This window comes from Lepisosteus platostomus, chromosome 6 (genome assembly GCF_059453375.1).
Source record: "Lepisosteus platostomus isolate fLepPlt1 chromosome 6, fLepPlt1.hap1, whole genome shotgun sequence".
Classification (NCBI taxonomy): Eukaryota; Metazoa; Chordata; class Actinopteri; order Semionotiformes; family Lepisosteidae; genus Lepisosteus; species Lepisosteus platostomus.
This window is the reverse complement of record NC_142616.1, coordinates 14644418-14669455: the sequence shown is the minus strand read 5'-3', so window position 1 is coordinate 14669455 and position 25038 is coordinate 14644418. Positions and strand designations below refer to the sequence as shown.

General features: G+C 41.4%; 3 protein-coding genes across 5 annotated transcripts in view; all 3 read right to left on the bottom strand.

Annotated features, from left to right (window-relative positions):
- LOC148660511 (E3 ubiquitin-protein ligase TRIM69-like) overlaps nt 1-25038 on the bottom strand; it is an 88704-nt gene that overhangs the window by 20378 nt on the left and 43288 nt on the right. The gene's annotated exons all lie outside the window — the stretch shown is intronic.
- LOC148660515 (erythroid membrane-associated protein-like) lies at nt 1914-10808 on the bottom strand. The gene is made up of 9 exons (XM_088637946.1): nt 10530-10808; nt 9950-10245; nt 9055-9105; nt 7139-7159; nt 6538-6558; nt 6255-6275; nt 4747-4764; nt 3405-3431; nt 1914-3274 (listed from the first exon to the last, which is right to left on the bottom strand). Exons 2-9 carry the CDS (start codon nt 10215-10217, stop codon nt 2733-2735), a joined length of 969 nt encoding a protein of 322 aa, XP_088494072.1. The 5' UTR covers nt 10218-10245; nt 10530-10808; the 3' UTR covers nt 1914-2732.
- LOC148660514 (zinc-binding protein A33-like) lies at nt 11951-22209 on the bottom strand. 2 transcript variants are annotated; one of them, XM_088637951.1, is made up of 8 exons: nt 21567-22209; nt 20681-20731; nt 18831-18851; nt 18060-18080; nt 17775-17795; nt 17144-17161; nt 13142-13168; nt 11951-13011 (listed from the first exon to the last, which is right to left on the bottom strand). In XM_088637951.1, the coding sequence occupies exons 1-8, from the start codon at nt 21832-21834 to the stop codon at nt 12470-12472; spliced, it is 969 nt and encodes a 322-aa protein (XP_088494077.1). In that variant the 5' UTR covers nt 21835-22209; the 3' UTR covers nt 11951-12469. The 2 variants fall into 2 exon arrangements, with proteins under 2 accessions (XP_088494077.1, XP_088494078.1); XM_088637952.1 differs by lacking the exons at nt 17144-17161; nt 17775-17795.

The following is a 25038-nucleotide window of genomic DNA, read 5'->3' as shown; positions in this document are numbered from 1 at the left end:
TATTTTACTGTGATGGGACATACAATATAAATTTTAAAAGGTAACGCTCTATAAGTGGGTAAAAAAACTATTCCGTGTAGTAGAAAACCACAACATAACTCTGAATATTTAAAAAAATCACCTTTAGCACTTACTATGTTGCTGTTATGACATGGTTTATTCAGACTGACTGCTACATGTAAAGGCCGGAATGCAATCCAACTGCAGATGGTCCGCGATTTCCGGAAACTGTCGGAGATTATAGAGAAAAGAGGAAAAAATGTCAGAGCTGGGTCCAGGCTGGGAAAAAGGCTGGTTATATAGGCAGGATAATAACCCATGGGAATGTTTCAGACAGAACAGGGTCAAGGCAAGTTCAGGTAACTGGAGTTTGGGGCTAGGAGTCTGGAAGAGGGTTTATTCTCGAATTAGTTTAAGAATAACTAATAATAATGAGAACTGAGAGACGCGGGGACAGACCAGAGTGTAGTGGTTAATGGTTAATGGCAGTTCGGGTGATTTATAGATGGTCAAGGAGGGGTGAATATGCACGCAACCCAAGCGTGTAGCAATTGGAGCTACATGAGAAATGAGAAATGTGTTTGTTCAGAGAAGCACTGCAGTCTCTCCTGGCTACCAAGGGCTACCTGTCTGGGCATGACAGTCCCAACATGCTTTTCAGTTCTGAACTGATTGAGCTGTTTTCATGAATGATACACCAAATGTCAGGCTAACTTCACCATATTCCTGAAGGACAGCAATTAGACAATACCAGTTCTATCTTGTCACAGTTGGCTACTTCCACCCCAGGAAACTGGCCTCATCTTCCAAAGAGCTTGTTCTTAAGTCTCTTCAACCTGTCTGAATCCAAATGGTCAATGCTGTTGATGATGTGATCCTTGATGGTTGAGCTTTCCTTAAATACCAATGATTTCAAGTAAGCTAATACAGTACAGTTACAGTACAGTATTGTACAATATTGTATTGTATTTTATTGATTGTACAATTGTATTGTTCTGAATTGTATTGTATTGATTATTGTATTAGTGGTTATTATACTCAGCTCTTTCCCCTGTTTGAGCTCCTGTGCTCGAGAAGAAGACTAAGATGTGCCTAATCTGGAACAGAGTAGTTCTGGAAGAGCACTTACTGTATCCTGAACCTATTCAGTGACTCATCTCAACACTATCATACAATTATTTCTTAAAGTATTTGCAGTATTGGTAATTTCAATGTAACACAGCATTTTATAGTATTTTGTATATGACACTGTATGTGTGCATTTTATTTATTTTTTTCTTTTTCTTCTTTGTATCTTTTTAAAATAGTTATTTCGAGTATTCCACAAAAGATTCTCTATATCCTGTATACAGTTGGTTTGGCAGTGACATGGACTTTGACTGGACTTGGAATGATCAACTGTAATCCAGAGAACTCCACTTGTGCTCGGTGGCTTTGGTGATGTTTATCTGTTGAAAGTATGTCCTGCCTTTAGATTATTCCTAGGTACAGGGTAGTGAGCATTGCTGTGACCCAGGGTTCAGTTCCTTGGGTGCTGTCTGTGTGGAGTTTACCTGTTCTCTGTACTCATATGGGTTTTTTCCAGGTACTCTGGTTTTCTCCCACATTACAAACACACACTGGTAGGTTAATTGGTTCCTGGGAACATTAGGCCTGATGTGAGTGTGTCTGTGTGTCTGCCCTGAGACAGACGGGTGTCTTGTCTTGCTCCTGTTGCTTATTGGACTGGCTCCTGCTACCTTATGTCCATGAATTAGGACTGCTTAGAAGATGTATGGATGGATTAGCAAATTCCCAAAATGGATTTATATATTAGTGCAGAAGTCAATAAGCGGTTTACAGTTTGTCTGAGAGTGACAGCATCCACGTTTGGTACCGTTGATGAACAAATTATTTAAGAAAGAAGAACCCAATTTCATTGAGAAGCCTGTATTTTAACACATAACAGATAAAAAAATATTCATAAACAGCTCCAATACCATAGCGAAGGGACATTTCCAGAATAAAGGGATAAGCATCATGGTGGTGCAGTGATGAGCATTGCTGTCTTTCATTGCTGGGGTCTGGGGTTCAGTTCCAGACCTGGGGAGCTGTCTGCATGTATTATTCCACAAATAGACCTGAGGTCACCAATCATAAACTCACTTACATCTGCTGTACTGTGTGGACAATCTCTAAACAATTAGAGAAAGAGCATTTATTTTGCTTGTTTGTACAGTATTGTCTTATGTCCAATGTTAGGTGAATAAAGGACATTATTACTTTTATTCAACATAAATATTTACTTAGTTTTCAGTATCTTTCTGTCATTATCTTACATTGTTGCTAGAAACAGGAATGAGCAGGAAGGTTAAAACATAAAAAAAACAATAATTAAAAAAATGAATTTTAAATGAATGAATTTTCACTTTTTTATTACTAGATTTGAAAGCATAATGATTTTCATGAAAATCTCTGGCTGACAGCTATCACAGATTTAATTATTTCATCTTGCTGATCTAAATGTCATTTTTGTAACTCTCAGAGGCTGTTGGGATGCTTGAAATGCTTGATCCTACAGAGGATCAGAAATCAGTGGAAACAGAGTTCAAGTAAAAGTGATTTCTCTTTCATTTCTTACTGGATCAACAAACCCAATGCAAAATAATAGTTCAACCTATCTGTGGTAAATCAGTGAACCCAAAAGACACAGCAGTTATTATACATGCTGCCCCTCCAACAGATATTGTGTGTCACTCAGAGGGACTGACAGGAGTGATGATCAGTGGGGCTGAGTTTTTACCCCCATCATTTTTACAGGGGCTGAAGAAAGGGTAGATCTTCTCCCTGAAGTTGCAAGTGAACGTATAAATATGAGACTCCTCCTCCACATTGTAAAAGGAGACCTGCCCCCCCTCATAATCCACATACACCCCCACCTTCCGGGGCTTCATGGTCAGGGGTAGCTTGACAGAAGGGGTTGTGATTGCTTTGTAACTTCCATCCCTCAACAACACTATCCAGAACCCATTCTCAGGACTCAGTGTGATCCGCCCCTTCCTTTTGATAGACTCTCTGACAACTCCTAAATCCCACTCAGTCTTCTTTCCAACCTTCACCTCCCAGTAGTGTCGACCTGAGGTGATCCCATCCTTTCCCAGGACATTGACACAGGAAGTAAATCTCTCTGGATTGTCAGGGACATCCTGTCGGAGGTCTCCAACTTTAACTTGTTTCCCATTCCTCGACACAATGAGATGGGGATGAGCTGTCCTGGGGTCCAGAGTCACGTCCACTATGGACAAGAAAGGAGATGAATGAGAAGAGCTGATGATGAACAGTGAAAAGTAATCCCTGGGCACTGAACCTATACTTTGTGTATTTTAATGAGATTGACGAATGCTTGAGAAAGCAAACAGTCTCACCTGCATTCCTGCGTGCCCTCTCAAATTCTGTAAAGAGAAAGGAATGATAGTTAAAGAAAAAAAACTGTAACAAGTTTTATATCAGTTTGCAGCTGGAAATAAAATAAGATTGTCTTCACTTCTGTCTGTGTTGAGATCAGGTGTGTGAACAGGTGTGTCTCACTGCTGTCTGTGTTGAGATCAGGTGAGCAGCAGGGTGATCTTGTGTGTCAGGGGTGTGTCCAGCTGGAGAAAGTGCTGTGTGATGCTGCTCCTCCCACAGTGGAGTTTTAACTGCTCTCTGTCCCTGAGCCTCAGCTCTGCCTCACTGCTTCACAGTCAGAAGCTCTGGGACAGAGAAAATGCTCAGACGTCTGTGAGGAGGGCTATGACCTCAGTATACAAGCAGGATCCTGACTTCAAGGTCTTGCTTCAGAGAGCCCCTTCTGAAAAAACAACAAGCCAGAGGAGCAGGTGCCTCCATAGAAAGAGCAGACCTGACTCTCAGGAAAAACATGCTACAGACAGACTTGAAAATGTGACATCAATAGACATGCACAATGGGGACTGTACTGTATAAAAGCTTCAGTCTTAGTAAAACTGAGGTCCAGACTATACTGTATGTGGTCATTAAAAATCCCAGGGTGTTTTTCGAAAAGAGTAGAGGTGTTACCCTGATGTCCCCGCCAAATTTCCCCCTGGCCTTTACCAGTCATGGCTTCCTAATTATCCCCGTCTCTGAACTGGCTTCATCACTCTATGGCTGCTGTTGCATCATCCAGGTGGGGCTGCGCATTGGTGCTGGTGGAGGGGAGTCCCTGTTATCTGTGAAGAGCTTTGAGTGCAGTGTCCTAAAAAGCCTCTATATGTGTAAGGATTATTTATTTATTAATGAAAAAGAGCTGCCTAGCAAATATCAGGAAGAGTGATGCTCACTTTTATTTGGGGAGATGAGATCTAGAGGATCATTCAGACTCCTGGGACAGTAAACCTGCCCCACCAGGTGGGGATATTTCAGAAACTCCTACCACTTTTGACTTGAACAGAAACAACCATATTGATGCTGTTTGCATGTCAGTGAGAGTGCTTTATCAAATCGTTACAGCAGACAAAGAAGCAGAATCTGAGAAGCCTATTTACTAGGACAGCCACTGATGTCACAGCGGAGAAGAAAATCTCTGGAATTTAAGGGAAAAATAAAACGCAGACATTTTCTAATATGAAATCCAATAATTGCATTACATCCAAATCCATGCAGCATCTATAGAAATATGTATTAAGTATACAGGTATGGCGAAACTCACTTAGTGGAACACATCCAACTGAGGTATTGGAACTACGTAACAGGACATATTTTCCTTACCTCCAGGTCTGCATCTTTCTATAACAATAAGAAAAAGGGTATCAGAGAACTTGGAGATTGAGAGATTGAGATGGCAGTGAGCTCACTTTCATTAGCTCAAATCACGTGCAACCTGTAAACACTGATCTTATCTTGAACTGATGCTCAGCTCTGAGATGCAAAGGGTACAGGCACAAACCACTGCTGTCAGTACTGCCACCACTGCACTACTACTGTAGATCCTACTGTTGCTTCTGCTGTACTTCCGAGTCTAGTATAACAGTGGGTAATGACACTGACTAGCGATTTGGTATAGCCGAACGATATACAGTATTGAAATATATGCTCTGTTCTGTATCTCTTTGTGTTTGCATCTCTTTGAGATTGTATACCTTGTATATTGATAACCCTCACAGTAAGGTCTGCCGCCTGTATCCATGCAGACTGATATATGTTTGGTGCACAATTTATGTTTAATAAATGTGTTTCGTGCATCAAATCCGTGTCTGTGCGTTGTTAGTTGTTCTGACGATTCATTTTCTAAAAGCCATAACGAACTACCGCATGATTACTGCTACAATTAATGATTCTCCCAGTAAAATCACAAAATCCCCTACAACTGTCACTAATAATGACTTTACTGTCACTTTTGCAGTTACTACTGCTGGCACTACTACCACTATATACTGTACTGCTACAGTCTCTACTACATTTATTACTGCAGTCACTGCTGTCACTATTACTGTGAATACTGCTGTCACTACTGCATTACTATTGTCCCAACACCTGTTCCTGCTACTGTAACTACAGCTCTGCAACATTGCAATAATACTGTTGTCATGGCAGTAGTGATCTCTGTATTGTTACTTGAAATTATGAAGAAGACCAACACAGAAGGTTAACTAGTACTGAAGAATCTATATTCTTGATTGTCAGGTAGTGTATAATCTGGGAGATTCTTACTGTTTTTTTTTGTCTGCTTTGTTTTTTTCTTCAATGTAAATAACTGTGGTATATTAGTATAGTGGAAATAAAGCATGTTTTTATTTTTAGGTAATTATTATTATATAACATTAAACATATTTCTTCTTCTTCTTCTTCTTCTTCTTCTTCTTCTTCTTCTTCTTCTTCTTCTTATTATTATTATTATTATTCAGAATATATTTACTGAATAAAAGTAATTTATGTGTAGTTGATTAATTTTTCACTCAGCAGAGGAATCTCTGGTGTGGATCTGATCTTGTTCTGATTATTTACAGATGTTGACTCTGCTCATCATACCACTTACATGGTAATTTTAGATCATTTTAATTGTATGCATATAATCATCCCAAAACACCAACATCTGCTTATTTTAATAATTTTCTGACTTGTGAGCTGGTAATAAGGCTGACAAGGTGGAGCTGTGGCTAACATTGCTCCCTTCCAGCACTGACTGCACTCTGTCCAGTGAGTCTGCTCTTTCAGGAGTCATGTAAATGAAGTTCAGTAGAAATTTTAGGGTAGAACAGCACACATAGGCTACTCACCCAGCTCCACAGCAAGCCGGCCTGCAGGCAAAATAAAGGAAAGCATGTGTTGGATGGATTTTAATATTAATTAAAACTGAGATTCTTGTTTAATGTACATACAGTTTGAATGCTAGACTGCTTGGGTTATGTTATTGTCACAGCTTTCGGTGTTGTAGAAGCAGACCTGCACATATGAGTCCAAAAGACACTACTGTAGCATCTGTCTGTCTAAACATCAGTACTTTCATTGGTAGAAACATTACTGTTAAAACACAAAGACACACACAGACAGAGTACTTACGCAGTTGTTTTAAAAGCTCATCTGTGGGTAAAACACAAAAGTCAGACAGGTTTAACTCCTACTTTTGCAATACAGACCTATTCACTGCTTTCTCTACAGAGGAATAGGATGATTCAAATCAAATACTGTAGTTCTACTGAATTCACTTCATGCTTGTTTCAAAACTGTTTAAGGCATGGAAAGGTAGTACATTGCATAACAATTCTGATTGGAAATGTTCAAGCATTACATAAAATATTATGTTAGGTGCACTGTAATATATAATGCACACTTCTCTAATCCTTTTTTTTGGAGGAGAGGGAGAGTAGAGTAGTATATTGCCATACTGTATGTAGACGTACATTGGCATTCTTAATCGCGCTGATCTCTCGGGACATGCACAGTACAACAGACAACACTAAACAATGTAGACAACAGGGATGACATATATTTTCTGGAAAATAAATATGTAGTAGTGAGACCAAAAAAATGGTACACTAGGTAAAACGTGCATAGTGCAGATGTGTATTAAGACATATCTTAAGGAACATCTTAAGGTGTATTAAGGTTTCCAATATTGAAAATATTCCTTCTCTTGTTACTAAAAATATTTAAAACTTACCCATCTCTTTAGAAGTCTCTTCTGTCAATGCAAATAAAAAAACATGTCAAAAAAAGGAAAATAAAAAGCTTGATAAAATATATCAGTTCTGAAATCATTAATAGCACTGATGATTTTTTGTGTGATCCTCCTGGATTCTTTAGTGCACACAAAAGGCCGGCTGCACATACATCATCCTTGCAAACATTTATTGTAGATCAAGACCTGCAGTATCTTTGAATTTTTTTTATGATGAAAGTTTGACAGCACTACTGCAATCACTACTAATGTCATTACTACTACTACTGCACTACAACTGTACTGCAGTCACTACTGCAGCCGCTACTGCAGTAAGTATTGTTGTCACTACTGCTGTCAATACCACTGTCATTACTACCACTACTACTGTCACTACTTGTACCACTACTGTCACTATTTTAGTGCAGTCACTACCACTGAAACTACCACCAATTCTGCTGTCACTACTATTACTACCACTGTCATTCCCTCTAATACTACTGTCACTACTTTACTGCAGTCACTACTATCACTGCAGCTGTCACTACTACCACCACTGTTGTCACGAGTGCAGTCAATTCTCTAGCAAAATATCAGAGGGGAAAAGGAAATCTCAAAACAAGTGTTAATGAGGCAACAGTCTCACAAGTGTGTGAGTGAAAGCAACAAAATCCACTGTTCACTGCAAAATTACACAGTCTGCCCCCGAAATGTAAACCTCTCATGAGAATCAGGAACAGGAAGTACTGTATAGTTTTTCAAACTAAAAACCAAATGAGCAAAATGGACTAAGTGGCCTCACGCTTCTTTGCACACTTTCTTATCTTCTCATGTATCTGGCATGAAGGTGTGAATGTATTTTACTTTCATTATCCCTTACAAGCTCATCCCATGAGGAGCAGATTCCTTCTCATTATCTTGGTCCTGCTGGTTCTACCAGTTGATTGGTAATGAGTCGTTCTTATTTAAGAGGAAATTAAATGCAGCAACTTTTGTGACCATTGAGGTTTTAGAGATGAACCCACTTATTGGTTTTTTTAACTTGCCTTGAGATAGCTCTTTCTCTTCCCTGAAACAAAGGGCTTTGTTAAGATCAAATCAGAAACAGAACAGGTATGAAGGCCCAGGTTTATGTCAAAGTCATAGAGAAGAGCTGTTGTACAAGATGCCAGTGAGACTGAAAACAGGGCTCGTGTGCATCTATTCACCCGTCCATCCATGTTCTAACCACTTTATGGGCTACAGGGAAGTCAGAGCCTATCCCAGAAAGCAACAGGCACAAGGATACACCCTGCACAGGATGCCAGTCCATTACAAGACACACAGACAGACTCACACCAGGGCCAGATTTCCCAGGAGCCAGTTAACCTGTCAGCATGTCTTTGGATTATCAGAGGAAATAAGAGCAGCTGCAGAAACAACACGGGGAGAACATGTCAACTCCACACAGACAGCACTCCCAATCCGGAAGTGAACCCAGGGCCTCAGCGCTGCAAGTCAGCAATGCCAACAACGCTCTGACCATAACTGTGTACAGTACCCAACAATTCATGTCCACTACAGGAAACAGATGCCTGCATATTCAGCCTTATAGGCATTAATAAATATAGCAGCAGTTTTACAATCTGCACAAACCAAAAACACTCAAGTTACTTAGCTAAGGCTCCAACAAAGTCATCTGCAGGCAAAGGAAAACAGAGGATAGAGATTTAATAGGTATTGTGTTACTGGTACAGGTTTTTTCAAAGTAGTCTAAAGCTGAGAGTCTCAGGAATGAAGGATAAGATCAGAAAATTGTTTTGTTCTCTCTGTTCTCTGTTCTTCATTATCAAAAAAACATTGTGAGAGGATGGCAGGTTCAGACAAGATGGCAGCTCTTCTGAAATATTGAAAATGTTAAATAAATGATAAATACTCACCGTCCTCATCCTCATCTTCATCATCATCCTCGTCCTCATCAGAAGAGTCATCTGTCAATGACAATGAAGGAAAATGTCAGTACGGGTGAAACACTGATGACTGCAGTAACAGTACGGAGCTCCACACTCTCACAACCAGACTCCAGCACTCAGCTGCCACCCAGCAGGTTTCATGATCTTTCTGACCTACTGTAGTACAATCAGTATCATTGCAGAGGTGTATTTATAAAATATTAATGAACACTTTTCATTTGTTTTTCTTTCATGCATAGATCACGGTACAATACAGTGCACATATACAGTATATCACGATATGTAGATAATGTGCATACAGAACTCCAGAACTAGAATATAGTCACAATGAGTGACTCAAGTTTCTGTTCTGAGTAGGGGCCTGATCTGAACTTGTTTTCTGAACTTGCCAGTGGCTGTCAGAATGGCGACCTGTGTGTCTGGATGAGCCAGGAAGCTGCTGAAGCACAATGACTTCGTGCAGGAGGGAGGAGAGTCACACAGGCTCATGAAGTGCATACATGGGAAGGTGTCAGTGGGTGAGATCAGGGTTTGACCCTTTCCTGACCTTTCATTTACAACTGTGTAGAGACACTTGTTTTATGAAGCATTTTGCTTGTTTTTAAAAACAGAATACATAGCTCAAGTAAAGATAAGGCTCCCTTACTTGTTATGACATCCTCCATTTCTGGCAGTGTACTCTAATAATGAACAGCTACTGTATATTTAACCTCTTTTACTGTGATGAGACATTCAATATAGATCTGAAAAGGAAACCTCTCTTTAAGAAAGAGAAGAACAACAACACAAGCTTTTAACTATTCTGTGAAGTAAAACACCAAAACATGAGTCTGATTTTAAAAGAATCACCTTTAGAACTTACCACATTCTATCTTGCTTTCCAGATCTGAAGCGACTTTGTTTTCGTGAATGCCACGCAGAATTGTAATTGTCTTTTTAACAGCGCCGTGTTCCTGATAGACAGCAATCAGACGTGTTGCCAGCTCTATGGCATCATAGTTGATTGCTTCTGCTCTAGGGAACTTGCCTCCTCCTCCCATGTCAATGAGCTTGTCCTTAAATCTCTTCAACCTGTCTGAATCCAGACTCTTCAGGCTGTGGATGATGTGGTCCTTGATGGCTGAGCTCATTTTCTATAAAGCTCTTCTCACAGTTTCTCTGTGAATATTTATAGCACAATTACGCCAAATGCACTGTAAAAAAAGCTAAAGTTCAACCCAGTTACTCTGTTGAATACCAATAAAAATGAAAACTGAGGTGATTTCAAGCAAACTATACGGTACAGTTACAGTACAATATATAGGTTTATTCCATGCTGAAAAAAAAGAAGAAAGAGAACACAACGACCAAAACGTTGTGTTCTCTTTCTTCTTTTTTTTCAGCATGGAATAAACCTATTACTTGTTCCTTTGCAGCCTACGCATGCTGACGCAGCTACCCACCTGAACTACAGTACAATATACTGTATATGTAGTTATAGTATGAATGTCGTCTGTCTTGTCGTCTCTCTGTCAGAGTTCTTCTCTGTGGCTTTGACTTGCTGAAGTCACTCTTCAAACCTGCTGTTTCACAAGTGTGTCTTGGGGCGGGATCTTGGGTAGCTGCTATGTCAGAATTTTTTTTCCTGTCCTGATGAACTAAATAAAACTTTTACTTGTCTAAATAAACCTCATACCTTCCTAAATTCAGTGATTATTTTTCTTATTGTTCAATTTAAAGATCATGATAATCAGGATTTTTTCCACTTGCATTAAACAAGTATTACATCATTTCCTACAACGAGAACCAAGAGTATTTTTTTCCAGTGAAAATATTTACAGTACAGTAAGAACGAAACAAGCGTTAACTGTTACAAAGTCCACAGCTCGTCTTGCCCCTTGAAATTCATTAGATAAGCAGTTATGCCTCCAATACTTTGTCTTTTCATGACTTTGATCAGCAGTTATTCCTCCACTGGAAGGGGTAAGGCTTTGAGACTTGATTACATCAAGATATGCACCTGAAAACTCAAAAGCACTGCTGTTACTCTGCACACTGCATTGTCGTTTTTCGAATGAGCTATAAAAATGAGGATCCCCACACACTGCCATCCCAATGGGCTTCCAGGGCTCAGACACCAGTGAACAGTTCTCACAATTAATGTACCTCTGACATTAATCACTGCTGGGGTGATCTGGGGTGAACTGTGGCTGTTTGGGCTCAGAGACCAGTGAACAGGCACGGGCTTCTCCAGGCTTTATGACGACAATGGGGAAGAAGCTCTTTCACATTTTGCTGATTCTGTGCACCTGCCCTCAGTCCTGCCCCTCCTTATTTAAGCTGGGTGCTCTTGCTACTCCCGGCTCTGCATTGGAAGACGGACGCCCGGCGGCCTGCCTACCATCAAGTCCGCGGCTTGAGGGCACAGGCCTCCTATCGGCGTCCCGACCCAGCTGAGTCCGGGGCTCAGAGCGCCTGGCCCCGTTATCCCATTTTTATTCTCCCTCTTCCTGCACCGGATCCCGTTCCGGTTTTTATCCTTGTCTAGTTTTTATTTCGGATGGATCTGCCGGCTATGGACTTTTGGACTGCTCCCTGGTTTCCCCTTCTGGATAGTTTTGGACTTGCTCGCCTGTGCCACCCCCCCAAGCACCAGTTCACCATTGTCACGACCCCCTGTCAGTCAACCAATCCTGACCCTGTCGTGTTTACCTGTTGTCCTTCTCCAGTCTCTTCCGGATTTTACCGTCTGCATAGGGTCCAAAATATGCACTACACGGGAGTCTGAACTGGCTCCCGTTACAAATTTGGCCTTTTGAGTAAAGCAAAAGAACAAAATGTGGTAACAATGCTAAACAAATTATTTCTTTGAAAACGAAACCCATTTCTTTGAGAGGCATGTTTCTTTAATCTCACAAGATAAAAAATAATAAATAAACAGCTACAGAATAAAGGGTTAAGTCCAATGTTACGTCAAGAAAGGAGTTTATTCCCTTTTTCAACATAAATCTTAATGCTTGTTTTCAGTGTAGTTCCAGTATCTTTGTGCCTTTCTGTTCATATTGTTGCTAGATACACGGAAGAGCAGGCAGGTTAAAATACATAAAATGAACAACAATTTAAAAAAAATGATTTTTTTCTAAAAGGTTTTAGAATTTTTACAACCTTCACTTTTTACTAGTAATTTTTAAATCATATTGTCCGACTGACAGCCCTTACAGATTAAATAATTGAATTTTAATAATTGGAGTGAAGCTCGAGTAACAAAACTGAAGGCATTTTATTTGTTGTTTGATCAACAAACCCAACACAAAATAATAGTACACCCAATCTGTGGCAAATTAGTGAACCCAAAATACACAGCAGTTATTATACATGCTGCCCCCTCCACAGATGTTGTGTGTCACTCAGAGGGACTGACAGGAGTGATGATCAGTGGGGCTGAGTTTTTACCCCCATCATCGGTACAGGGGCTGAAGAAAGGGTAGAGCTTCTCCCTGAAGTTGCAAGTGAACGTATAAATATGAGACTCCTCCTCCACATTGTAAAAGGAGACCTGCCCCCCCTCATAATCCACATACACCCCCACCTTCTGGGGCTTCATGGTCAGGGGGAGGTCGAAAGAAGGGGTTGTTATTGCTTCATACTTTCCTTTCCTCAGCCACACAGTCCAGAAACCTTTCTCAGGGGACAGTGTGATCTGCCCCTTCCTTTTAATCGACTCTCTGGCGACGCCTAAAGTCCAGGCGGACTTATTTTTCACTTTCACCTCCCAGTAATGTCGACCTGAGGTGAACCCATCCTTTCCCAGGACATCAACACAAGAAGAAAATCTCTCTGGATTGTCAGGAAGATCCTGTCTTATGTCGCCATCTCTGACTTGTTTCCCATTCCTAGACACAATGAGGCAGGGATGAGCTGTTCTGGGGTCCAGAGTCACGTCCACTATGGACAAGAAAGGAGACCAATGAGAAGAGCTGATGATGAACAGTGTTAAGCAATCCCAGCGCACTGAACCTGTACTTTGTGTATTTTAATGAGATTGATGAATGCTTGAGAAAATAAATAGTCTCACCTGCGTTAGTGCGTGCGCTCTCAAATTCTGTAAAGAGAAAAAAACGATAGTTCCAGAAAAAACAAAAAACAAATTTCTGTCTGTGTCCAGCTGGAGATAAAAACAGGTTGTCTTCACTGCTGTCTGTTACGCCACGCCCCCGGAGGACTCGTCATTCCACCTCGCATTCCAGCACGGTTCCCAATTAGCCCATTTACCCCAGCCTATTTAATGCTGCTTCACACTCTCCCCTGTGCTCAGTATTAGGGTTTTTCCTGGTTAGAGCTACTTTGTCTTTCGCTATTACTTACTACAGTACTTGGTTTTTGGTTTCCTGACCCTGGTTTATTCTTCAACCACATCTCCTGGTTTTGGTTTTGGTACTTTGATTATTGTTCTGGTTTCAACTCTTGTCTTCCTCCAGGCTTATGGCTCCGCTTCTGGGTTTGTACTTGTTCCCCTTCAGCTTTTGGACCTCAGATTGTTATATCGACTACGCCTCTAGAGATCGTCCTGGTATTTCTGCACAGGGTCCTCACTAATATTTCCGGTGAACAGGTGTGTCTTCGTTACTGTCTGTGTTGAGATCGGATGTGTGAACAGGTGTGTCTTTACTGCTGTCTGTGTTGAGATCAGGTGTTCAGCAGGGTGACCTTGTGTGTCGGGGGGGTGTGTCCAGCAGGAGAAAGTGCTGTGTGTTGCTGCTCCTCCCACAGTGGAGTTTAAGCTGCTCTCTGTCCCTGAGCCTCAGCTCTGCCTCACTGCTTCACAGTCAGAAGCTCTGGGACAGAGAAAATGCTCAGACTCCTGTGAGGAGGGCTATGACCTCAGTCTACAAGCAGGATCCTGACTTCAAGGTCTTGCTTCAGAGAGCCCCTTCTCATAAAACAACAAGCCAGAGGAGCAGGTGCCTCCATAGAAAGAGCAGACCTGACTATGCAGGAACTGCTATGGAGAGCAAACTCCCACATAAAGACAAATCAAGACATGAAACAGGAAATGTGACATCAATGGATACACAGAATGGGTACTGTATAAAGGTGCCATCCTTTTGAAGGTAAATTCCAGACTGTTTCTTGAAAAGAGTAGAGGTGTTACCGCACTGTCCTGACTAAATTTCCCCCAGGTCCTTACCAGTCATGGCCTCCAACTAACCCCCATCTGTGAACTGAATTCATCACTCTGTTCTCCTCCCTACTGAATGGTGATGTGTGATGATTATAATGGCGCATCATCCACACAGGAGCAAATAGATGGTGGTGGAGGGGAGTCCCCGTTCCTGTAAAAAGCTTTGAGTGAAGTGTCCAGAAAAGTGCTAGGTAAATGTATTTTTAATGCAAAAGTGCTGCCAAGCAGCAAAGGAGAAACAACACAGAGAGGGCATGATAACCATAATAACCATATGAACGTGAACACATGAACAGGAGTACTTTATCAAAATATTACAGAGCACTAAGTAGCAGAATCTAAGAAACCTGCACAGCAGAGATGAAAATCTCTGGGATATAAGGTAACCACTTTAAATACATATTTTAAAATGCAGAAATCGTCTAATATGGTGAGATTCAGTAAATGTGTTAGGTACTAATCCATGGTGGCAGCCGTGGGATGGCTAGCCGAAGGACAGTGTGTCCCTGGAGAAAACAGGCAGGCCTTCGTTCACAAGCAAAGGCACTGCCACAGCTCAAAGCAGAGGAGCCTTGGGGCACCGTGACATCATCAGAGGAAGTGGATGAGGAAGGATGTTGTGAGGAGCTGGGGGCGTGGCCCAGAGTCACCTCTCTACGACCAACAGCTGTTGGACCTGCACCAATGACAGAACCTCAAGGGGAGATGGTGGCCCTTCTCCAAGACTTTCTGTCTTGGCAACAGAAGAGAGAGGAGGGGCATTTGGAAGAATTACGTGGACTTTAATCCCCCCTTCAGGAGATCTTAGTTGTGCCCAGGGTAGCACTAGCTACGCAGGCTTGGGGAGCAACACCAGGAAGCGTGGAGACAGCAGGTAGTCCAGCACCATGACAACGCACCACATCAGATCAGGATCGGGGTCCACCGCGTTCAACACCCTTGTCTGCTACACGTGCTTCAGCAGAGAGCATGTTCCGGAAAGAACCTAAGATGGCCCCCCTACCAGCAAGGTGAGGAGCGATTTGAGCACATGGTCAGAACCTGGAATTGGCCGGAGAAGGAGTGGGCCTGTTGGCTAGTGCCTCTGCTCACAGGCAAGGCCTTGGAGAATTAATGCCGTGGATGAGGACCAATCCAACACGTACAGTGACCCAAAGGAAGCATTACTTACTAAATTTTACATATCGCCAGAAACATACTGACAGCGTTTCAGGATGACCACAATTCCACCAGGAGAAATGCCTATGGAAACCAACAAGGCCTGAACGGTCTATACAGAAGATGGATTCACCCAGAGCAGTGTTACAAAGAGGAGATTGCCAAGGTCATCATTGGGGAGCAGTTGCTATGTGTGACACCAGGACCTGGGTGAAAGAACATACTGTAAGCCAGCCAATGGGTTGACAGAAGCCAAGCTGGCTCTTCAATACATCAACGCCCAACAAGGAGAACATCAACGACACTTATCTTCTATGCCCAGAGGTACCAGGGAGAGCCTGGACCTTAATGGTAGCACTACTGAGACAAGAAGGATGCAGGGGGAGGCCAAGATGAAGACCATAGTCAGTGAATCCCCAGGACATAAAGTCTTTACCTGCGCTGTGTGTAAGCCGAAACTATCTGGTTTCTGTTATGTCCCAAGGGAGGGAGACAGTCCTGGGTGGAAAAAGTACTGGTGAGAGTGCTGGTAATTTAGCAAATTGCCCTGTTATAATTAATGGTCAGGAAGTAACAGCTCTACTGGATACAGGCAGTTCAATGACTCTGGTTAAACAGTCCCTTGTCCCTGATAGTAAAATTGATTTTGGAAACCAATCTTTTAAGGTGTACATAGGGAAAAACAGAAACACCCTATGACAGAACTAACTGTGGGGGTGGATGCACAGATGTACAGTACTTGTTAAATGCAGGAGTTGTTCCAGAGCTGCCAGCAGACATAATCTGCCTGTGATAACAGACTTGTTACAAAATGAAGTTCTGAGAATCAAACTAGGATACAAACATCATGTGCGGTCTTTACAAAAGCCCAAGCAAGAGCTGGTTTGCAGCCACTCCCGGTCAATGATGATAGTCCGTGTGAGGGAGGAACTAAAGGGCCAAGAAAAACACGCCGCCAGCGTCGCATTGCAAAATACTTGGGTACTCCAACGTCTAAGATTGATGGATCTGGTCTTGCTGTCCAGGGATGAGAAGTCCTGATAATATTGCTTCTTTACAGCGTGATGACTTGTCTCTGCAACCGTTGTTTGAAAATGTGTGGAGAGTAGGAATCCTAAAACAGAATATCATTGTGGGGTTGTTTATTCCATTGATAATGGTTGGAGAGATGGGCGCAAACGGGGAGACGGGGAACAAACGTTTGGTTGTTCCTCAAACATGTAGACCAATAGTGTTTCACCTCACACACACAATGCCCTGGGCAGACCTTGCTGATGGTGTGTAAGGTGGAGGAGGAAAAGGATGACTTGGCCGCAGGACAGAGGAAGCAGCAGACAGAGGTGAACCCAAAACACCTGACTGTGGGCCAGGCAGCTGAGTTCGCTGATAGGACCTAAGGGTGGTGGGACTCCTGGCTTATAGCTCTCAGAGGAAGTGTTTGTGAGTTTTTGTGTATTTTTGTTCTATTGTGTTCTTATTTTGCACTATATATACTGTAATTGTATTGTTGGTTTATGGGGAGCAGTGTCCAAATAAACCACCACTTTGGCACCTAAGTGCTATTGTGGCTGAGCCATCATTCTATTTAGAAAGAATTCACTTGGGCACTCCTCCAGCCCTCCCTGTGACACAACAGAAGAATGAAATATGTATTAAATACACAGTTGAGTAGACACACTTAGTAGAACACCCAACTGAGCCATTGGAGTTTTGTTACAGAGGACATTATTTCCTTACCTCCAGGTCTGCATCTTTCTATAAAAAGAAAGAACAAAATGTATTAAGCAGCCTGTAAACACTGATCATCTAGTAATGCTCAGACCTGAGATGAGATGCCAACAGCACAGGCACACACTACTACTGTCACTACTGCCACCACTGCACTACTACTGTCAGTACTACTGTCACTACTGCTGTCAAGACTCTACTTACTGTCAAAAGTGCAGCCACTTCTGCTGTCACTACTACAGTTCCTACTGCTGTCGAGACTGCTGTCACTACCACTACTGCACTTCTACTGTCACCACCATTGTCACTAATAGTGTCAGTATGCTGTCACTGATAATGTCACTACTGTCAATACTACTGCACTACTATTATCACACCTATTACTGCTACTGTCACTGTAAAAATGTATATAAATTAAAATTATAGTTGTTATTATTATTATTAAGTGAGTAGGCTTACAATTTATACAACATGACAGTTTTTAAATGTGTCTGTGTGTGTGGAGACGGGCGGGGCGGCGGGTAATCGCAAAATATTAGTAACCCCAAAAAAGGGTAGAACTCTCAAAAAGGTTAAGAACCCCTGGTCTACTCTTTCAGGAATCTTGTAAATGAAGTTCTGCAACACTTTGGCTACTCACCCAGCTCCACAGCAAGCCGGCCTGCAGGCAAAATAGAGGAAAGCATGTGTTGGACGGGTTTTAATATTCATTTAAACTGAGATTCTTGCTTAATGTACATGCAGTTTGAATGCTAGACTGCTTGGGTTATGTTATTGTCACAGCTTTCAGTGTAGTAGAAGCAGACATGCACATATGAGTCCAAAAGACGCTACTGTAGCATCTGTCTGTCTAAACATCAGTACTTTCATCGGTAGGACAATTGCAGTGTTAAAACACAAAGACACACAAAGACAGAGTACTTACGCAGTTGTTTTAAAAGCTTATCTGTGGGTAAAACACAAAAGTCAGACAGGTTTAACTCCTACTTCCGCAATACAGACATATTCACTGCTTTCTCTTCAGGGGAACCAAATCAATAGTTCAACTGAATTTAGTTTATGCATATTTCATAACTGTTCAAGACAATGAAATGTACATCACATTAAAATTCTTACTGGAAATGTGCAACCATTATATGAAATATTGTAGCGCCCACGCCTGGTGTCTTGGCGGATGCACACCCGGCTAACGGCTGGGAAACGTAGCTGGGGGATGGACTGGGGGTCTGCAGGATGACCACTAATTAACCCTGACTATGTAAATAAAGACTAAGAAGCATTGTGTACATAGTTGACTGTTGGTTACCCCTGTTTCATCCCATGAGGCTTATTAACCCTAAATCTACATGTTCCCATTACTGTGCTTGTGTGTGTTTAGCTCTTCTTGAGTTTGGTGTTAAAGTCTCTGTTGCCTGGTTACTGGCTGACTGAGGTCTCTAAGTAAAGAGTGTGTGTGTGCGCGCGCTACTGAAGAATGTTGCCATGGTTATTCCTTTATTAACTCCACGTCTGCTACAATATTGTGTTAGGAGCACTGAAATATAAAGCGCAGGCATTTCTAGTACTTTTTGTGGAGTAAATACAATCATCTGAAGAAAAATTGTGAACATCTGAAAGTTATGCTTCAACCATGATGAAGAATTTCAATGTTGCAATTCTTCCTTCTCTTATGTTACCAAAAATGTTTAAAACTTACCCTTCTCTTTAGAACTCTCATCTGTCAATACAAATTAAAAAAAACAGGTCAGAAAAAGATAAAGAAAAATAAAAACCATGATAAAATTCATCAGTGCTGAAAACAGTAATTGCACTGATGATCTGTTGTGTGATCCTCCTGGTTTCGTTAGTGCACACAGCAGACCTGCTGTACTGTATATACAGCATCCTTGCAAAGATTTATTGTAGATCAAGACCTGCAGTATTTTTTTAATTATATTTTTCATGCTGATGATGGAAGTTTGAGATCACTACTGCGGTCACTACTATCATCATTAGTGCCACTACTGTCACTACTACTACAGCTACTACTGTACAGCTCATTTCACCCCAAACACACTAAAAACTCTCTCCCTTTTTCACAGTTACTTAGGCTATGACAACTATGCAGCGACAACATCGACTTCGAGAACCAAGCCCTCGAAATGTACTCCTTTTTCATCAACAGAGGATACCCCAGCAGTGTGATTGACAGGGCCCTTGCCCGAGCCAAAAACACCCCCAGGACCATCAACCCGATCAGGAACTCCCGACGTAACAACTGCATTCCTTTGGTGCTTCCCTACCACCCTAACACACTAATACCAATTCTGCTGTCACTACTATTACTACTACTTTCATTCCCTCTAATACTACTGTCACTACTTCACTGCAGTCACTACTACTGTCACTACTACCACTACCACTGACACTACTTCTGTCACTACTATCACTACAGCTCTCACTACTACACTACTGTTGTCACTAGTGCAGTCAATGCTCTAGCAAAATATCAGAGGAGAAAAGGAAATCCCAAAACAAGTGTCAATGAGGCAACAGTCTCATAAGCGTGTGAATGAAAGTAACAAAATCCACTGATCACTGCAAAATTACAGAGTCTGCCCCCGAAATGTAAACCTCTCGTGAGCATCAGGAACAGGAAGTATAGTTTTTCAAATTAAAAACCATACAAGCAAAATAGACTAAGTGGCCTCACATTTCTTTGCACACTTTCTTATGTTCTTATGTATCTGGCATGAAGGTGTGAATGTATTTTACTTTCATTATCCCTTACAAGCTCATCCCATGAGGAGCAGATTCCTTCTCATTATCTGGGTCCTGCAGGTTCTACCAGTTGATTGGTAATGAGTCGTTCTTATTTAAGAGGAAATGAAATGCAGCAACGTTTGTGACCATTGAGGTTTTAGAGATGAACCCACTTATTGTTATTTTAACCTGCCTTGAGATAGCTCTTTCTCTTCCCTGAAACAAAGGGCTTTGTTAAGATCAAATCAGAAACAGAACAGGTATGAAGGCCCAGATTTATGTCAAAGTCATAGAGAAGATTTCCCAGATAACCTGTCAGCATGTCTTCGGATTATCAGAGGAAATAAGAGCAGCTGCAGAAACAACACGGGGAGAACATGTCAACTCCACACAGACAGCACTCCCAATCCGGAAGTGAACCCAGGGCCTCAGCGCTGCAAGTCAGCAATGCCAACAACGCTCTGACCATAACTGTGTACAGTACCCAACAATTCATGTCCACTACAGGAAACAGATTCAAACCAAAAACACTCGTTACTTAGCTAAGGCTCCAGAAAAATGTCATCAGAAGGCAAAGGAAAACAGAGGATAGAGATTTAATAGGTATTGTGTTACTGGTACAGGTTTTTTCAAAGTAGTCTAAAGCTGAGAGTCTCAGGAATGAAGGATCAGATCAGAAAATTGTTTTGTTCTCTCTGTTCTCTGTTCTTCATTATCCAAAACATTGTGAGAGGATGGCAGGTTCTGACAAGATGGCAGCTCTTCTGACATATTGAAAATGTTAAATAAATGTTAAATACTCACCTTCCTCATCCTCATCTTCATCATCATCCTCGTCCTCATCAGAAGAGTCATCTGTCAATGACAATGAAGGAAAATGTCAGTACGGGTGAAACAGTGATGACTGCAGTAACAGTACGGAGCTCCACACTTTCACAACCAGACTCCAGCACTCAGCTGCCACCCAGCAGATTTCATGATCTTTCTGACCTACTGCGGTGCAGTCAGTATCATTGCACAGGTGTATTTATAAAATATTAATGAACACTTTTCATTTGTTTTTCTTTCATGCATAGATCACGATACAATACAGTGCACATATACAGTATATCACGATATGTAGATAATGTGCATACAGAACTCCAGAACTATTATAAAGTCACAATGCGTTTCTGTTCTGAGTAGGGGCCTGATCTGAACTTGTTTTCTGAACTTGCCAGTGGCTGTCAGAATGGCAACCTCTGTGTCTGGATGAGCCAGGAAGCTGCTGAAGCACAATGACCTCGTGCAGGAGGGAGGAGAGTCACACAGGCTCATGAAGTGCATACATGGGAAGGTGTCAGTGGGTGAGATCAGGGTTTGACTCTCTCCTGACCTTTCATTTACAACTGTGTAGAGACACTTGTTTTATGAAGCATTTTGCTTGTTTTTAAAAACAGAATACATAGCTTTAGTAAAGATAAGGTCCCCTTATTTGTTATGACATCCTCCATTTCTATCAGTATACTCTAATAATGAACAGCTACTGTATATTTAACCTCTTTTACTGTGATGAGACATTCAATATAGATCTGAAAAGGAAACCTCTCTTTAAGAAAGAGAAGAACAACAACACAAGCTTTTAACTATTCTGTGAAGTAAAACACCAAAACATGAGTCTGATTTTAAAAGAATCACCTTTAGAACTTACCACTTTCTATCTTGCTTTCCAGATCTGAAGCGACTTTGTTTTCGTGAATGCCACGCAGAATTGTAATTGTCTTTTTAACAGCGCCGTGTTCCTGATAGACAGCAATCAGACGTGTTGCCAGCTCTATGGCATCATAGTTGATTGCTTCTGCTCTAGGGAACTTGCCTCCTCCTCCCATGTCAATGAGCTTGTCCTTAAATCTCTTCAACCTGTCTGAATCCAGACTCTCCAGGCTGTGGATGATGTGGTCCTTGATGGCTGAGCTCATTTTCTATAAAGCTCTTCTCACAGTTTCTCTGTGAATATTTATAGCACAATTACGCCAAATGCACTGTAAAAAAAGTTAAAGTTTAACCCAGTTGCTTTGTTGAATACCAATAAAAATGAAAACTGAGGTGATTTCTAGCAAACTATACGGTACAGTTACAGTACAATATATATGTAGTTATAGAATGTATGTCGTCTCTCTGTCAGAGTTCTTCTCTGTGGCTTTGACTTGCTGAAGTCACTCTTCAAACCTGCTGTTTCACAAGTGTGTCTTGGGGCGGGATCTTGGGTAGCTGCTATATCAGAATTTTTTTTCCTGTCCTGATGAACTAAATAAAACTTTTACTTGCCTAAATAAACCTCATACATTCCTAAATTCAGTGATTATTTTTCTTATTGTTCAATTTAAAGATCATGATCATCAGGATGTTTTTCCACCTGCATTAAACAAGTATTACATCATTTCCTACAATGAGAACCAAGAGTATTTTGTTCCAGTAAAAATATTTACAGTACAGTAAGAACGAAACAAGCGTTAACTGTTACAAAGTCCACAGCTCGTCTTGCCCCTTGGAATTCATTAGATAAGCAGTTATGCCTCCAAGACTTTGTCTTTTCATGACTTTGATCAGCAGTTATTCCTCCACTGGAAGGGGTAAGGCTTTGAGACTTGATTACATCAAGATATGCACTTGAAAACTCAAAAGCACTGCTGTTACTCTGCACACACTGCATTGCTGTTTTTCGAATGAGCTATAAAAATGAGGATCCCCACATACTGCCATCCCAATGGGCTTCCAGGACTCAGACACCAGTGAACAGTTCTCACAATTAATGTACCTCTGACATTAATCACTGCTGGGGTGATCTGGGGTGAACTGTGACTGTCTGGGCTCAGAGACCAGTGAACAGTTCTCCCAATTAATGTACCTCTGACATTAATCACTGCTGGGGTGATCTGGGGTGAACTGTGGCTGTTTGGGCTCAGAGACCCGTGAACAGGCACGGGCTTCTCCAGGCTTTATGACGACAATGGGGAAGAATCCCACAAGACTGCTCCCACAAGGAGCAGAGCAGGAGTCCCACATGGACAGTGAGTGTGTATGAACTTATCAGTGACCACAGATACACACCGCTGACCTGTGACCTTACAGGAAACATTTGTTGATCAACCCATCTGATGACAAATCTTAACCTGTGGAGTCTATTTGCCTGCAGTTATATTGCTTGGAATATACCTTAATCCAGTGGAGACCTGTTTTGGGGTTTTGTGTGAATTTACTGACAGAATATTTAGTTGTAACACTAAACAGTGTGAGTTTACTTTGGCTATTAGGAATCAATCAGCAGAACAACAGGGACTCTTCAGGAGGATTCACAACACACAGAATGCATCTATTTAAGTATAAAACAATTTGTACATAAAAGCATTTGAGGTAAATACACAAGAGTCGGATTTGATTCAGATGGCACATGAGAATTATTGAGCTATAATGAGTATAAAGGAATGTTTCATAAAACAAGGATAATACACATAGTACAAGATCAATTACACTAGCTCCTTATAAACACATCAATATTCAGGTTCTAATAAGTAAATAGTGTTGCTTAAATGAATTAAATTGGTATCAACATGTGTTAATGTAACAATAGAATTCTCGAGGACAGTAATAGTCGATATTATATTATACTCAACCACAAACGTGGATTCGTAACTCCAGCGGAGACCGATAGGGGAAAAGCTGACTGTGTCTGTCACAGTGCTGTCCAATCTGTGCTCTGCTGCATTGATGCTTAAATAATTCTGTCTTTAAGTACTGGCTTAGTCTCAAACTTGGAGCTTCAGAAAAACGTTTAAGTACCAAAGTTTAGACAACAAGTGTGGCTGGCACATGGTTCTGTTGTCAGTCAGCCAAATTGGTTCAGCGGGAAAGTTAGAGGTGATGCACAACTTTTTAACTGGGGAAAATACAGTTGGTGATTGGTCAAGAAGCTACCAGGTGGAGTGTGTCTCCATTCCCGTCAGGTCTCTGGCTGGTTGATAATCTTCTTGGATGATTGTCCATGGCCTGTGACTTTTAAGATTATGTCCAGCCCAGGTATCTAGGCTATCTGCTGGACATTCAGGAGCTTGCAGTGGACATCCATCTTAGGGCTTATGGACAACTGGATCTGGACTGTCCTAGGAAAGTCTTCCCACATACAAAGACCTTTAGATCATCCTGCGACTGAGCTCACAGAACGGTTCCTCTTTAGCTACATTCCTGTAACAAGCAACAGGCTATAGGTAAAGGCACACAAACCTTACTAGAAATCTTTAATAACACTTAATCTAAGTGAAATAATTGGACTTCCCCCTATACCTGCAATGTATAAATATTTTCCTCTGCATTTTAAAATAGTTTTTTTTTATAGGTGCTGTATTGTAATAATTTTATTAGAAGTCTCTGCTTTTGCTGTCAAGGCAATTTTGAAGACTTGATCTGGAAAATGGAAGCGGAAGAACTGTTGACAGACACTGAGGTTTTTCTCTGCAGTTCAGAGATAATTACAAAGGCAGAGGGACGTGCTTTAGGTCACACAAGGAGCACGGAGGTGAGGTGTCAGTTTGTAAAACCCTTCGTGTTTCCGTTTCATTTGTCATATCTTCAGTCCGCTTTCATCTTTGTTATAGCCTTTTCTTAACCACAAGCTTCTTAAATTGCGAATGAGTTTCCTGTCTCAAATCTAGAGTAGTTCTGCAGAAGCATCTACTCTGACGCTATTCAGTGTCTCATCTCAACTGTTATAAAACTATTTACAGTATTAAAGTATTTATTGGTAAATTGGTGGATTCTGTGTTCAATGTAGTGCATCATTTTATAGTATTTCGTATACTGTATGATACTGTATGTGTTTGTTATTCAGGAATATTTCTTTCTTTACTTTGAATCTTTTTGTAACACCACAAAAAATTTCCTTTTAACCCGTGAGGCTGGTTTGGTTTGACTTTGACTGCACTGGACTGGATTGCAATCCAGAGAAAGTTTGTTCTTCCATTTGAAGATTCCAAGGTGGCAGAGTGGTGAGCAATGTTGTTTCACATTGCTGCGGCCCTGGGCCTAATTCCTGGGGTGCTGTCTTTGTGGAGTTTGCCTGTTCTCCGTGTTCATGTGGGTTTCCTCCTGGTGGTGTCCTGTCCAGTGTGTCTGTGTGTCTGTGTGTC

What these genes read in the sequence shown, in the direction of transcription:
- LOC148660515 (XM_088637946.1), bottom strand. Translation starts at nt 10,217, where the DNA reads ATGAGCTCAGCCATCAAGGACCACATCATCCACAGCCTGAAGAGTCTG. An exon ending in GGAAAGCAAGATAGAATGTG is followed by an intron (nt 9,106 to 9,949) that starts GTAAGTTCTAAA and finishes TGTCATTGACAG; the next exon opens with ATGACTCTTCTGATGAGGAC. An exon ending in TGAAGATGAGGATGAGGACG is followed by an intron (nt 7,160 to 9,054) that starts GTGAGTATTTAT and finishes TTGCATTGACAG; the next exon opens with AAGAGACTTCTAAAGAGATG.
- LOC148660514 (XM_088637951.1), bottom strand. Translation starts at nt 21,834, where the DNA reads ATGAGCTCAGCCATCAAGGACCACATCATCCACAGCCTGGAGAGTCTG. An exon ending in TGAGAGTTCTAAAGAGAAGG is followed by an intron (nt 18,081 to 18,830) that starts GTAAGTTTTAAA and finishes TTTTACCCACAG; the next exon opens with ATAAGCTTTTAAAACAACTG. An exon ending in TAAGCTTTTAAAACAACTGC is followed by an intron (nt 17,796 to 18,059) that starts GTAAGTACTCTG and finishes TTTTGCCTGCAG; the next exon opens with GCCGGCTTGCTGTGGAGCTG.